General features: G+C 39.3%; 1 protein-coding gene across 1 annotated transcript in view; it reads right to left on the reverse strand.

Moving 5' to 3' along the window:
* Positions 1–13,122, reverse strand: part of supt5h (SPT5 homolog, DSIF elongation factor subunit) — a 76,075-nt gene extending 62,953 nt beyond the window's left edge. Inside the window, exons 1-5 of the mRNA XM_028573853.1 lie at positions 12,976–13,122; positions 12,678–12,780; positions 10,139–10,298; positions 8,244–8,312; positions 121–132 (exon numbers count right to left, since the gene is read on the reverse strand). Of these exons, the coding sequence (XP_028429654.1) occupies positions 121–132; positions 8,244–8,312; positions 10,139–10,298; positions 12,678–12,761 (325 nt within the window). The 5' untranslated portion in view covers positions 12,762–12,780; positions 12,976–13,122. The remainder of the gene's footprint in view (positions 1–120; positions 133–8,243; positions 8,313–10,138; positions 10,299–12,677; positions 12,781–12,975) is intronic.
* Positions 13,123–14,436: the final 1,314 nt, after the last annotated feature.

Consider the following 14,436-nt stretch of genomic DNA (forward strand, 5'->3'; position numbering starts at 1 on the left):
GTGCGTGCGTGTGTGTGTTCGTGCATGTGTGTGTTTGTGCATGTGTGTATGTGTTTAATGTAAAGAGAACCAAATGACACAAATTTAGAATTTAAAAAATAAAGTTAAGAACAGACTTACCTTCAGCCTCCTCTGCTCAGCATCGACCAATGAGAGAGAGAGAGAGAAAAGGGAGAGAGAGAGAGAGAGAGAGAGAGAGAGAGAGAGAGAGAGAAAGGGAGAGAGAGAGAGAGAGAGAGAGAGAGAGAGAGAAAAGGGAGAGAGAGAGAGAAAAGGGAGAGAGAGAGAGAGAGAGAGAGAAAAGGGAAAGAAAAGGGAGAGGAAGAGTAGAGAATAAAGAGGAGGCAAGTGGAAGAGCGGTAGCAGAGATAAAGTAGGGGAAGGAAGGAGGACAGAGAAGAGAAAGAACAGAAGGGAAAGGAGAGTTGAGAAAACGAAACAAAAAAAGGGAGGGAGGGAGAAGGTGTGGAGAAGCAGAAGAAACATAAGAGGAAGAGATGGAGAACCAAAAAAAGAAGAAAGAGAAGCAATGCAAAATGCAAAGACAGCAGAAACAAAAGAATAATAAAAAAGGTGACAGTGAGCAAGAGATAAGAGATGGAGAAAAGGGGCCAAGAGCAGGATGGGAAAAAAAGGGAAGAAAGGGTAAAGCATGAAGAGAGGAAAAAAACGGAGGGGAAACAGACAACAAAAAAAAGAGGGGAAAGAGGGGGATGAAGAGGTGAGGACAGAAGATAGTGTTCATCAGGGGCAGGACACACAGGCAGCAGACAGGCAGCCACAACACAAAGCATGATGGGAGAAACAGAAAAAACAAGCGAGTTAATTGGATGGTGACTGTGAGAAGCACGAGACCAGTGGAGGGCTCAGAAAGGGTCAAAGTACAGTAGAAACTAAACTAGTTTTATGTATCCAATTTATTTAGTGTTAGAGCACTGCAGAATGTTTGGTTTTTGAAGCTTGAAAAGCTATGAATTAAATCTCTTACATGGCTTTAATAGAAAAAAATGTATTTGACGCATCGAGATATCGAAGACATGCAGGAAATTGTCACAGGTCGGATTCGAACCCTGGACCTCTGTGTCAAGGCGTGAACCTCTCAGTAGATGTACGCCTGCTCTACCACTGATCCAACCCGGCCACAGACTCAGATTAATATTCTAAGTGTCTGACAACATTATAGAAAGGATCCCTTCAGAGATAGACATTTAAAACCTTTGAGACCTTTCTGTTTAACCAGAAACAGCTCTGAAGTCTCTAGCTCTAAACCCACCAGACTCCATTTAAAAAATCACTGCTTTTAGCGTGTATAGAGCCAACATATTGTCACATGTAAATCAGTAAACTGTGTGTTTATTTCAACCAGAACTAGAGCTGTGATGGTTGGTAAAGTGGAAAGACGACCCCAAAACGGCTTTTAATAGATTTATTTAGTTTCTGTCCACTTTGAATTAAGTTTATTTTACAATGCTAAAATCACTGATTATTTACATAGAGTCTGGTGGGTTTAGCGAACGCAATTTCGCAGTTGATTTTGTTTAAAAAAAGGATATTACTCTTTAACAGAAACAGTCGAGCTCCTTAGAAATCCTTTCCATCATGTTGTCAAACACAAAACGAGCACTTTTATGGACATAAAATAGGGTCCAGGTTGGAAAAAAAACAAAGTTACCCAGTGTATTTTGAGCTTTAAGATTGTTTACCATTTGAATAATCTTATTGTTTACTCTTTGAAGCGTTGGTGTATTTGTCTGTCAGTAGGATTAGGGAAGAACTACTGGCTCAATTTTCATGAAATTTGGTGGAAGGGTGCAGCATGTGCCGAGGAAGAGCCCTTTACATTTTGGAAGCGATCCGAATCACGGGGCGGATAAACACATAATTTGTCTCTTTTGTTAACATTATGAGATAGGGGTGTTTGTGCTGCCTTCATGTAGCGTTGGAAGAATGATCTCACACTGCCTTTTCTTTTGGCAGAAGTCCGCGCGCTCAAAGTGGCGTTCTGGCGGCCGTTTGTGCCTACCGAGCACCGATTGGCTCAGTGGGTTTCCAGGTATTGAACGCCAACAGCAGACCGGTTTAATTGCAATTCAGAGATCTGGAAAAACAAACGCTCTGAGCCTTTTTGCACAGCTGGCGATCGAGACATTGTTTGGATTTTGTTTGTACTGTACTTTACCCTTTAGTGATACATTTGCATTTACAATGTGCCACATAGAAAGCTTCATCTACATCTGTTAGTCCAAAACGTGAAGTAAAGAAATAAAAACATGGCAACTGTGTACCAGGTAGCAGGGTCAGGCAAATGATCACACTTGGTTCTCTGAAGGGGGAATCACTCACAGCATGTGCAGATTAGGGCTGCAACTTAACGATTACAGTTAATTACTCCGTTAATCGGTTGTTTTATTATTTATGCAAGTTCCCGCAATTTCATCGCATAAATTGCATAAATATCCCACATATTCCATCGCATTTTTTTAAGAAAACGTGCCGCAATAATCAGGGATTTTTGCCCCCCGGCAACAATCACAAAAACAAAACAAAAAAAAAAAAAACTCTGCATTTTTCTGGAAGGACTGTAAAGTGGAACAACTAGTCAGTTAATTGATCAGTAAGTTAAATATATCTTTAATTTATCCAAAAATAAATAAACATTCTCTTGGTTTCCAGCTTCTCAAAAACAATGTTTTTGGGGGAGTTACGAGTTTAATAATCACGTGTTCATATATCTGGTTTTATCCAACAATCAAAATGTGTACAAGGGTTTGTTCGGAGGCTATTGTGATCAGCATTTTACGTTTTTTGGGATTTCGTAGCCAATCAAAATGTGATGAACAGTAACTAACGGTGTTTGTTTTGGGGGGAGTTGTTGCTGTTCAAGGAGCCAATAATGGATTTGCCCTCGGTGCTTCCCTCGCGTTAACGCTACACGCTCACAAATACAGTGTGTGCTGACATGATGAGGTGGTGAAGGGGTTAATACATTCATGGGTTTTTAATAAAAAAAAAAAAAAAAAAAAAAAAAAAAAATAGGATGACACTGATATTCCTTATTTTTTGTTGCTTCTAGAGACACATGGATAGAGAGATTATATATATATATATATATATATATATATATATATATATATATATATATATATATATATATAAAACATGGAAACATCAGGGCGGGAGAGCGTCTGGAGTTGAATTACCGTTAACTGAAGAGGACATGCACGGCAAGAGAGGAACACCAACGAGACAGAGAGAGTTCAAGTCAGACATGATCACAATCTGCACACACTCTCCCCTTCATACGGTAAACACTGAACCCTGAACAATCAACACGTTACACAACAAATAACCGACTTTTAAATACAGGGCTGGGTACCGAGACTTGTATATTATCGGTACAGGTATCGTGGATTTGTAACCATACCCGGCCCTACGTGTCAGCTAAGCAGCTAAGTTCTGGGGGGTTTTTGATGCTACGTTTTAGGGGTGTAAGAAAAACTTCCGATACACTTGAGTATCGCGATATTTTATTTTGTATCGATTTTCAAAAAGGGAATATTGATTTTTTGATTTTTACATTCAATAATATTCACGTAAGACAGCGGTTCACATTTATGTTGTGTTTAAACCCCCTAACGCTAGATGGCTATGCTGAGACACACCACTAGTGTCCTCGCCTAGCAGTGCCTGGCAATGCCTAACAGTGCCTAGCAGTGTCTAACAGTGCCTAGCAGTGTCCTAGCAGTGTCTAGCAGTGTCTAGCAGTGTCTAGCAGTGTCTAGCAGTGTCTAACAGTGCCTAGCAGTGCCTAGCAGTGTCTAGCAGTGTCTAGCAGTGTCTAGCAGTGTCTAGCAGTGTCTAGCAGTGTCTAGCAGTGCCTAGCAGTGCCTAGCAGTGCCTAACAGTGCCTAACAGTGCCTAGCAGTGCCTAGCAGTGCCTAGCAGTGCCTAACAGTGTCTAACAGTGTCTAACAGTGCCTAGCAGTGCCTAACAGTGCCTAACAGTGCCTAACAGTGCCTAGCAGTGCCTAGCAGTGCCTAGCAGTGCCTAACAGTGTCTAACAGTGTCTAACAGTGCCTAGCAGTGCCCAACAGTGCCCAACAGTGCCCAACAGTGCCTAGCAGTGCCCAACAGTGCCCAACAGTGTCTAACAGTGTCCAACAGTGCCCAACAGTGCCCAACAGTGTCTAGCAGTGCCCAGCAGTGCCCAGCAGTGCCCAACAGTGCCCAGCAGTGCCCAACAGTGCCCAACAGTGCCTAGCAGTGCCTAGCAGTGCCTAACAGTGCCTAACAGTGCCTAACAGTGCCTAGCAGTGCCTAACAGTGCCTAACAGTGCCTAACAGTGCCTAACAGTGCCTAACAGTGTCTAACAGTGTCTAACAGTGCCTAACAGTGTCTAACAGTGCCTAACAGTGCCTAACAGTGCCTAACAGTGTCTAACAGTGCCTAGCAGTGCCTAGCAGTGCCTAGCAGTGCCTAACAGTGCCTAACAGTGCCTAGCAGTGCCTAACAGTGCCTAACAGTGCCTAACAGTGCCTAGCAGCACCTGACTTTTGGCTAGAAGCTAACAACGTAGCTATGGCTAAACTTTGACCTACTTTAGCATATCAACATAAGCTCACTAAGAACCTGTGAACCACAATCCCAAACTGACTGGTTTGATTTTCTGTGTACTGAATTGTTAACCTAAAATAAACTTATTTGACTTTTATGAACATCAGGTCTTTTTTAGTTTTTCTAAAATTATACTTTAAAAAAAAATCCCAATACATCGCTTTACGCACAGTATCAAAATATACTGCAATATATTGAATCGTGACCCATGTATCGTATCGCCAGATTCTTGCCAATACACAGCCCTAGGTACAGGTAATCAACGATACTCAGCCCTACACTCCAGCTAAGACACTTTTCGATACAGTTCTGTTTTTGTTTTTTTTATGCTACGTTTACACGTTTATTTCCATAAACGGACATTTCAACCTCTCCGTTTTCTAAGATATCATCGTGCACAGCTGTCAGTTTTCAGAAAAGTGTTTGTGTCCCCGTAGGCCTGTCACGATGACAAATTCTTGCCGGAACGATAAATTGTCCCAGAAATTAAATGCGATAAAACGATATTGTCGTTCCGAGACCGATTTCACCTAATATAAATGATAACGGCATTATAATAATGCAGGTACACCTTTTCAAAAGAAAAGAAAAAAAATCAATAAAACTTATTTTTTTAAAAGAATATTTGAACACTGGAACTGGAAGACATTTTAAATATCAAAACGTGTTTCTGAGAACATTTTAAGAGAGAAATAGGCCGTGCAGTTGCTGAATCGGTCTTCGTTTTCAGCTCAACAAAAGGTCAGTCTGAAATTAGATTTGATTTTGAGAGGCTCTCATCCTTCTCGTCATTTCCGGGTTAGCGCTCCACCAATCAGATGCCTCGTTTGAGTCCGATTCAACAAGTCAAATCGGCCCAAATGAAGGCCGACAGCTCCTCCGACTGACGACAGCGTGGACCACACCGAACACTAGGGTCGGGCATCGTTTGGATTTTATCGATTCTCCATTCCGATTCTTCCTTTCGATTCCGGTTAGAGATGGTCCGATACCATTTTTTGCTTCCCGATTCCGATACCTGAACTTGCGTATCGGCCGATACCAGTGGGTCATATATTTTATTATGTTTTAACAGGTGTATACTACTATCTCTGTATGGATGTGATATGATTTCTATCTCTGTTGTCTGTCTGGTTCAGGTTAAACTCTTTGTAAAACATGAACAAACAATGAATGTCCCAGAACTTTCTTTTATTCTCCAGTTTGACAGTCGGTTATAACGGAAAAAGAACATAAATAAACTACTTTAACGTAGAGTTTCTTCGGGGCTTTATTACGTGGTATCGGATCGGTGCATAAACTCCAGTACTTCCCGATACCAATACCAGCGTTTTAGGCGGTATCGGAGCCGATACCGATGCTGGTATCGGTATATCTCTAATTCCGGTTCTCATCGATTCTCGATTCCGATTCTTTGAGGGGTGGAGTTGAAACGGGTCACATGCCTACTTTCACAAATAAGAGGAAAGTTTTATTTTGATTCAACGGTGGTTTTGCAGTGTGACGGGGCTTTTTTCCAACGTAAAATAAAGCCACACTAGAGCTCCGCTTTACTGCGCTCCACGGCTGCAACACAACAAGCTCCTGGTCGCCACGGAAACCCAAACTTGCGCATGTTAAATTGGGAAGCGATGGTCGGATTTGAAACCAAATCCTCCAAAACGATTCCAATAAAAGAAACGATTCCGATTAGGAATCGGTTCTCGATGCCCAACCCTACCGAACAGCAGGGTCGGGAGAATTTTTGAACCGATTCCAAGTAGGAATCGGTTCAGAAATCTGCTCACGGGTTCCCCAATTTAACACGCGCAAAGTTTTGGTTTCCGAACGCGGCCGGGCACTGGTTGTGTGGCAGACGTGGAGCGCAGTAAGCGGAGCTCTAGTGGGGGGCTTTATTAAACGTTGAAAACGCTGTAAAACTGCAACCCACCTTTGAATTAAAATAAAACTTTCCTCTTATTTGTGAGATAAGCACGTGACCCGTTTCAACTCCGCCCCTCGAAGAATCGACGAGAACCGGAATCGAACGGAAGAATCGGAATCGTTAAAATCCAAACGATGCCCAACCCCAGCGAACTGGACTCGAGTCACCGACCTCGCCGGACCTGTCCGACGGCCGATTATCGATCATAGACTGCTGACATTTTCAGTTTATTGTCACTAAAGACAAAGAAAAGAAGAAAACCTTCATAACTGACCAGCTGTGATCAGAACATGGCTGCTGCTGCTGCTGCTTAAAAAATGACTTGAACAGTTAATGTGTTTAAACTGCGTCTGTGGCGCCGCCATCTTGGGACAGACAACTGATCTTAAAGACTCAGAAAAAGATAGCTGTACTGCTTTTGGATGTTCGTGTGAAAGAAATGCTAAACTAAGCAACATGGAATAACGTTTCACTGATGAAAAATGTGTTTTACAATATTATACTATCACTAAAGTGTTGAACTTAATATCACAAAAGGTAACATTAATCCTTTCTTCCTTGTCAGCACCTTCAGAGGGTAGCGTTGCGTTGACGTGGGGAAAATGAAAACCTGTTAAAAATGATTTAAGGTCTAGAACACAATACTTCAGGGAATTTAAGACCTTTTAAAAAGCCTAAAATTTTGATTTTTAAATTGGAAACTTTTTTTTTTAGACTTGTTAAGACCCCGCGGAAACTCCGGACAGACCCCACTAGGGTTGGGCGGTATCCAAATGTTGATACCGTCAAACCTCCGCCCTATTTTACGGTATCACCACGACTAATTATGACGTAAGGCTCAGACGGCGCCACCAAACTGTTGGCTTGTGCAGCGTTCAGAAACTGAATACCAAACACTAATACTGGAACTACAGTACAGGCCAAAGGTTTGGACACACCCACTATGAATGAACACATATGGAATTATGTACTTAACAAGAAAGTGTGAAATAACTGAAAACATGTCTTATATTTTAGATTCTTCAAAGTAGCCACCCTTTGCTTTTTTATTAATAAGGGAAAAACTTCCACTAATGAACCCTGACAAAGCACACCTGTGAAGGTAAAACCATTTCAGGTGACTACCTCATGAAGCTCATTGAGAGAACACCAAGGGTTTGCAGAGTTATCAGAAAAAGCAAAGGGTGGCTACTTTGAAGAATCTAAAATATAAGACATGTTTTCAGTTATTTCACACTTTTTTGTTAAGTACATAATTCCATATGTGTTCATTCATAGTTTTGATGCCTTCAGTGAGAATCTACAATGTAAATAGTCATGAAAATAAAAAGGAAACGCATTGAATGAGAAGGTGTGTCCAAACTTTTGGCCTGTACTGTATAATAAACACAACTTACAAAAAAAAAAAAAAAAATCTACTTTCTCCTCCACACTGTCACGAGATGACAACCACACATGATCACATACATTATATTTAATATTGAATCATTGTCTCCTACATAAGTGCATTGCATTTTGTTTTAATGACGGTATTGAAACTGATACCGTTGTTATTTTTAAGACTGCGCGGTATACCGTGTTACCGCCCAACCCTAGACTCATCTCATGACTGTTTGTTTTTCTCAGCAAAAGTAGGAAAAGGGCACAAGAGTGAAACATGACAAAGCTCTCACCGGGCGCCCAGAACCGGTCGAGTTGCTCACCTTTCTCCAGAATGTCTTCCGCTCCTTCCTCCCACTGATCCTCCTCATCTTCGTACTCATCGTCCACGTCTAGGGGGACACACGCAGAAGACAAAAAGGTCATGATGAGGGTTAATTACACGTTTAACATTTAGCCGACCAGACAGTAATGTAAATGGACTGTGTTTATATAGCGCTTTTCTAGTCTTAACGACTACTCAAAGCGCTTTTACACAGTACAGAAACCATTCACACACATTCACACTAGAGCTGGGCAATATATCGATATTATACCGATATCGTGATATGAGACTAGATATCGTCTTAGATTTCGGATATATCGTAATATGGCATTAGTGTTGTCTTTTCCTGGTTTTAAAGGCTGCATTACAGTAAAGTGATGTCATTTTATGAACTTACCAGTAGAGCTGGGCGATTTGTTTCCCTAAAAAAAATCTGCGATTTGTTTTTTATTATAAAAAACTCGATTTGCGATTCAATTCCCCCCCCCCTCTTCCATTTAAAACAAAATAACTGCGATCTGTAAATATATTTTAAAAATATATATTTATTGTATTTAAAGTGCATCAACATGAACAAAATTGCAAAGGCAAACCCTTTCTCTAAGTGAAAAGTCACTGTGCAGTGTGCAACAAAGATTGTTAAACATCCAAATTATTTATACTGTTTTTGGATTAAAACATTTTTTTTCGATTTTTAAATCAAATCGATTTTTTTCCCAGCCCTACTTACCAGATTGTTTTATTATTTGCCTTTTACCCACTTAGTCATTATATCCACATTACTGGTGATTATTCATCAAAAATCTCATTGTGTAAATATTCTGTGAAAGCACCAAGAGTCAACACTACAATATTGTTGCGGTATCGATATTGAGGTATTTGGTAAAAAAATATCGTGATATTTGATTTTTCTCCTTATCGCCCAGCCCTAATTTACACTCCGGTGCGCAGTGTTGTCGGCGGGAAATTCAGTGAGAGTAAGTGGGGAGTGAAACCAGGGACAGAGACAGAGCTGTAGCTGAGCCAAAAGTAGAACACTTTTTACTTAATGGACTTCATCGATTATCATACAAATAAAAGGCTGATACAGATAGGTCAGTGTAACGCTTATCAGTTAAATTTTTTTGAGCACAAACGGACATTTGGAAAAACAGAAAAGTGGGTTCAAATAATCCAATTTCTAATTTTTTTTCCACCTTGACAAATTAAAAAATTGGATCTTCTTTTCGTTTTTTATTCAGAGGGATCAGAAATTTAGAAATTTACAAAATTGCATCTGAGCTCCAATTATTCATAATACTGCCATGGTATTCTCTCCCTCTACTTTGCGGGAATATGCAGGTCATTAACTGCATATGGACCTCAAAAAAAAAAAAAAAAAAAACTGATAGACTTGAGGTTGAGTTATCATATAAAATAACAGAGCTGTAGCTGAGCCAAAAGCAGCGCACTTTTTACTTAATGGACTTCATCGGTTATCATACAAATAAAACGCCGATACAGATAGGTTATCAGGTTATAGGTTATAAAGCTTATCAGTTCAATTATTTTAAGCACAAATGGACATTTGGACAATATCCAATTTCTCATTTTTTTCCCACCTTGACAAATTAAAAAGTTGGATCTTTAAACTGTTTTTTTCCCAATTTTCTGTATTTTATTCAGAGGATCAGAAATTGAGAAAATTACGTCTGAGCTCCAATTATTCATAATACTGCCATGGTATTCTCTCCCTCTACTTTGCAGAATATGCAGCTCATTAACTGCATATGGACCCCAAAAAAAACAAAAAACTGATAGACTTGAGGTTGAGTTATCATATAAATAAAACGCTGATACAGATAATCAGTTTGAGTTTAAAAAAAAGACGGAAATCTGAAGTGGTTTTGGTACCGGCTTCGTCCAGGATGAACCCTCCGTGTCGGGGCTTCTTCTTCCTGGGACCTTCCTCATCGTCCTCCTCCTCCTCTTCGTCGTACTCCTCCTCATCCTCCAGGTCTTCGCCCTCCTCCTCCGCTACCTTGTCGCTGCCCACGGGGCTGCCCGTCTCCTCCTGGGGGAAGAAACAGACAGATCTTTTACTCAAAAAATGTTACTTCAGTAAAAGTCAGTATCATCATAAATAAAATGCCGCCACCATTACCACCCATAAGGATTCCTTCTCCCTATTTTTCAACCCTATCTTCCTGTGCGTTTTTGTGTCTGAGCGAGTGATGGGAACAACAGTCTTTGACATTGGTCCGGTATTAACAGAGATCTCTGCAGTCAGCAGCAGAGAAACAAGCTACAATGTAAGTTAATAGAGTGATTGTCCAGCTTGTTTTTACCTTCACAAAAGTGCTTGTTTTACCGCTGACAGACTCAGATTATTATTCTAAGTGTCTGACAACATTATAGAAAGGATCCCTACAGAGATAGACCTTTAAAAACCTCTTTGAGACCTTTCTGTTTAACCAGAAACAGCTCTGAAGTCTCTAGCTCTAAACCCACCAGACTCCATTAAAAAAAATCACTGCTTTTATCGTGTATAGAGCCAACATATTGTCACAAGTAAATCAGTAAACTGTGTGTTTATTTCAACCAGAACTAGAGCTGTGATGGTTAGGAAAGTGGAAAGACGACCCCAAAACAGCTTTTAATAGTTTTATTTAGTTTCTGTCGACTTTGAATGAAGTGTATTCTACGATGCTTAAATCACTCTTTATTTACATGGAGTCTGGTGGGTTTAGCGAATGCAATTTCACAGAGGTTTTATTGTTTAAAAAAAGGATCTTACTCTTTAACAGAAAGGTCGACCTCCTTCCATCAATCCTTTCCATCATGTTGTCGGACACTTAGAATATTAATCTGAGTCTGTCAGCGGCAAAACAATCTCTTTTATGGACGTAAATAGCTGGACGATTGTCCTATTAACTTACATTGTTTAAAAAAATAATAATAAAAAAAACACATGAAAATAGGGTCCAGGTTGAAAAAAGCGGTAGTTATACTTTAAGGCGTACCAGGACATTTGATGCTTCCCCCACCCCCACCACTTCCACCAACTTATCACCACTACTTCTACAATTATTCATCAAATTCAATTTGAAACAAACCTCATTAGACCAATAGTTAAGATTAGAGGAAGACCATTTAAACAGTTTTCCTCGAACGCTATAAAACGAAGATTGTGGGACCAACTGTGTTATTTTTGGGCAATTTGGTGGAAAGAAACCCAAAATTTCTGATAGAAAACGGATAAAATTACACCCGAGGACAACATTTAAAAGGGCTAAAAGTACAATATTTCTAGGCTTTCTTATGCTGAAACCTGCTGCTATCTTACACATGTGTGAGTGGGAGGGTGTGTGTTGTCTGGGAGGAATGGGAGGCTGAGCAATATGGATAAAATCAAATATCACGATATCTTTGAACAAATACCTCGATATCGATACTGCAACGATATTGTAATGTTGACTATTGGTGCTTTCAGAAAATATTTACACAATGAGAGCTTAGATAAATAATCACCAGTAATGTGGATATAATGACTAGGTGGGTAAAGGCAAATAATAGAACAGTTACAACAGTCTGGTAAGTTCAGAAAAGTACATCACTTTACTGTAATGCAGCCTTTAAAACCAGGAAAAGACACTTATGCCATATTACGATATCCAAAATCTAAGATGAAATCTAGTCTCATATCACGATATCGATATAATAGCCATATACTGCCCAGCTCTAGTGTCAGTCAATTGTCTGTATCACCATAATACATACACGTGATGTATATGTCGGTGGGTGAGTGTGTGTGGGAGAGAGAAAAGAGAGAGTGAAATTATTGTTTTTAAGAGCACTGATGTGGAGTGGCACCTTGAATTTCGTTGCGTTAATACACTGTATTCATGCAGTGACAAATAAAGCTTGTTTTGATTTGAAATGTAGCGGAGTAGAAGTGGAATGAAAAGAAAAGACTACAAGTAAAGTTACTGGTGTAAAATGTACTTAGTTACAGATATACACAGTACGCTAGAGAATACCCTTCCTCTAATAGCATGACTTGTCAGCCTGTGGTTTTATTTTTTTGGGCCATTTATTCCACTTTTCATCGCAATGTTTACCTGTAACGTTACTTAAACTACTTGAGTAAATGTACGTAGTTACATTCCAGCAAATGCTGTACACACTAGCTAGCTACATAAGCCTGAGACATTCCACCTGGCCCTGACAAAATCAAATTAAAACTACATTTCACCACTGCAAAGTAACAATAAAGTCCACAATATGCTACAGAATGTCCTTTCTCTAAAAGCATACGCTCTCAGCATTTATATACGCCTGTTGGGTTATTTTTGGGGCAGTTTATTCCACTTCAACGCGCCACTTTTCCTCCCAATGTTTACCTGTAACCCACCGGGCAGTTAGCATCGCTTAGCTAGCGGTTAGCATGTACCTCATTCTCCACTTCCTCGGCCTCTCCATCGCTGCTGCGCTCGCTCTGGTTGTCGGAGAAGTCGCTGTCGTCGCTGTCAGACATCTTAGCCGCCCGGAGCACACTGTGAAAAGCGCATAAAACACAAAACCGCTTCGCTAAAGTTTGAATTGCAGAAAGAACGGCTAAGCTAGCAGCGCCGAAGCATCCCAGGCCATAACAATCAGGCCTAGCAAAGCATGCTAACGTTATTTGAATGGATATCTCCCAAACAACGGCAAGCAAATGTTACTTAATGAGCTCCGCGGTTGTTACTTACCCGTTTGACCTCCCGCTTCTGTTCTATATCTTATAAGTTGAGTAATAAAAGTAAATATCCCCTTATTTCAATTAGTCTGACGCTTCTCACGTCTTCTTGGGCAGCCGCGAGATTTCGAAAAGCTGGAGGAACTCTCGCGGGTTTTGGGGGGCGATTGTGGTCATGAGAGAAAGAGGTCTCACTCTGCTTCTTTTTTCTTCAAAATTACAGACCAGTTACAGACACTGGTTTATAGATTGAATGGAAGAAGATCTTTTAGGTATAAGTTGTAATACTACAGTGTATAAATACTCTGTTACAAGTAAAAGTACTGCTTTCAAAATCGTACTCAAGTAAAAGTACAAAAGTATTATAATCATTGATTGTATCTGAGTATAATTAACTAAAAATACACAAAACTTTATTCCTCAGGGATTTAAAACATATTTATTGTATCATGTTTCAGCCATGATATAATTCACACAAAACAGTAAACAAAGTATTCAATTTCACACACAAAAAAGACAGGAAAAATAAGTTTATTTTCAAAATAAAAGTCTTTTTTCAAAATAAAAGTCTTTTTTCAATCAATATCATTCGATTAATAACAAAAAATATTTTTTCTTAGAGAAACATTCAATATCTAAACTTACTCACTAGCTTCTATCTAGACTCAGTCTAATATCTTTCACTGCATTATTGCATGTCTCATATAGCTTTCTCACATACAGTTTGGGCCTCATAAAGCCCCAAAAAATCTTGTGTTTTGTGTTTATGGAAAGGATTTCTAAGGAGGTTGACCTTTCTGTTAAAGAGTAAGATCCTTTTTTAAATCATAAAAACAACCGCGAAATTGCGTTCGCTAAACCCACCAGACTCCATGTAAATAAAGAGTGATTTAAGCATCGTAGAATACACTTCATTCGAAGTCGACAGAAACTAAAGAAAACTTTGAAAAGCCGTTTTTAGGTCGTCTTTCCACTTTTCCAACCATCACAACTCTAGGTTTGGTTGAAATAAACACACAGTTTACTGATTTACATGTGACAATATGTTGGCTCTATACAGGCTAAAAGTAGTGATTTTTTAAATGGAGTCTGGTGGGTTTAGAGCTAGAGACTTCAGAGCTGTTTCTGGTTAAACTGAAAGAAACATTCAATATCTAACCACAAGTAATTCAACACAAACACACACATTCATAAAATAAGTTTCATTGTTGCAAAAACACACATTCCTCTGGGATTAGAAAAGAGTTATTGCTAATGTTTCAATATATTTTAATATAGTTGTATGTGTGGTTTCTTCACTCATTTGCATGTATGTGTGTGTGTGTGTGTGTGTGTGTGTGTGTCTCTCTCTATATATATATATATTTATATATATATATATATATATATATATATATATATATAAAAATAGTTTCAAAATAAACTTTTATTTCAAAATAAACTATTTATTTTTCAAAATAAAAGTATTTTTTCA

This window comes from Perca flavescens, chromosome 3 (assembly GCF_004354835.1).
Source record: "Perca flavescens isolate YP-PL-M2 chromosome 3, PFLA_1.0, whole genome shotgun sequence".
In the NCBI taxonomy this organism is placed as follows: domain Eukaryota; kingdom Metazoa; phylum Chordata; class Actinopteri; order Perciformes; family Percidae; genus Perca; species Perca flavescens.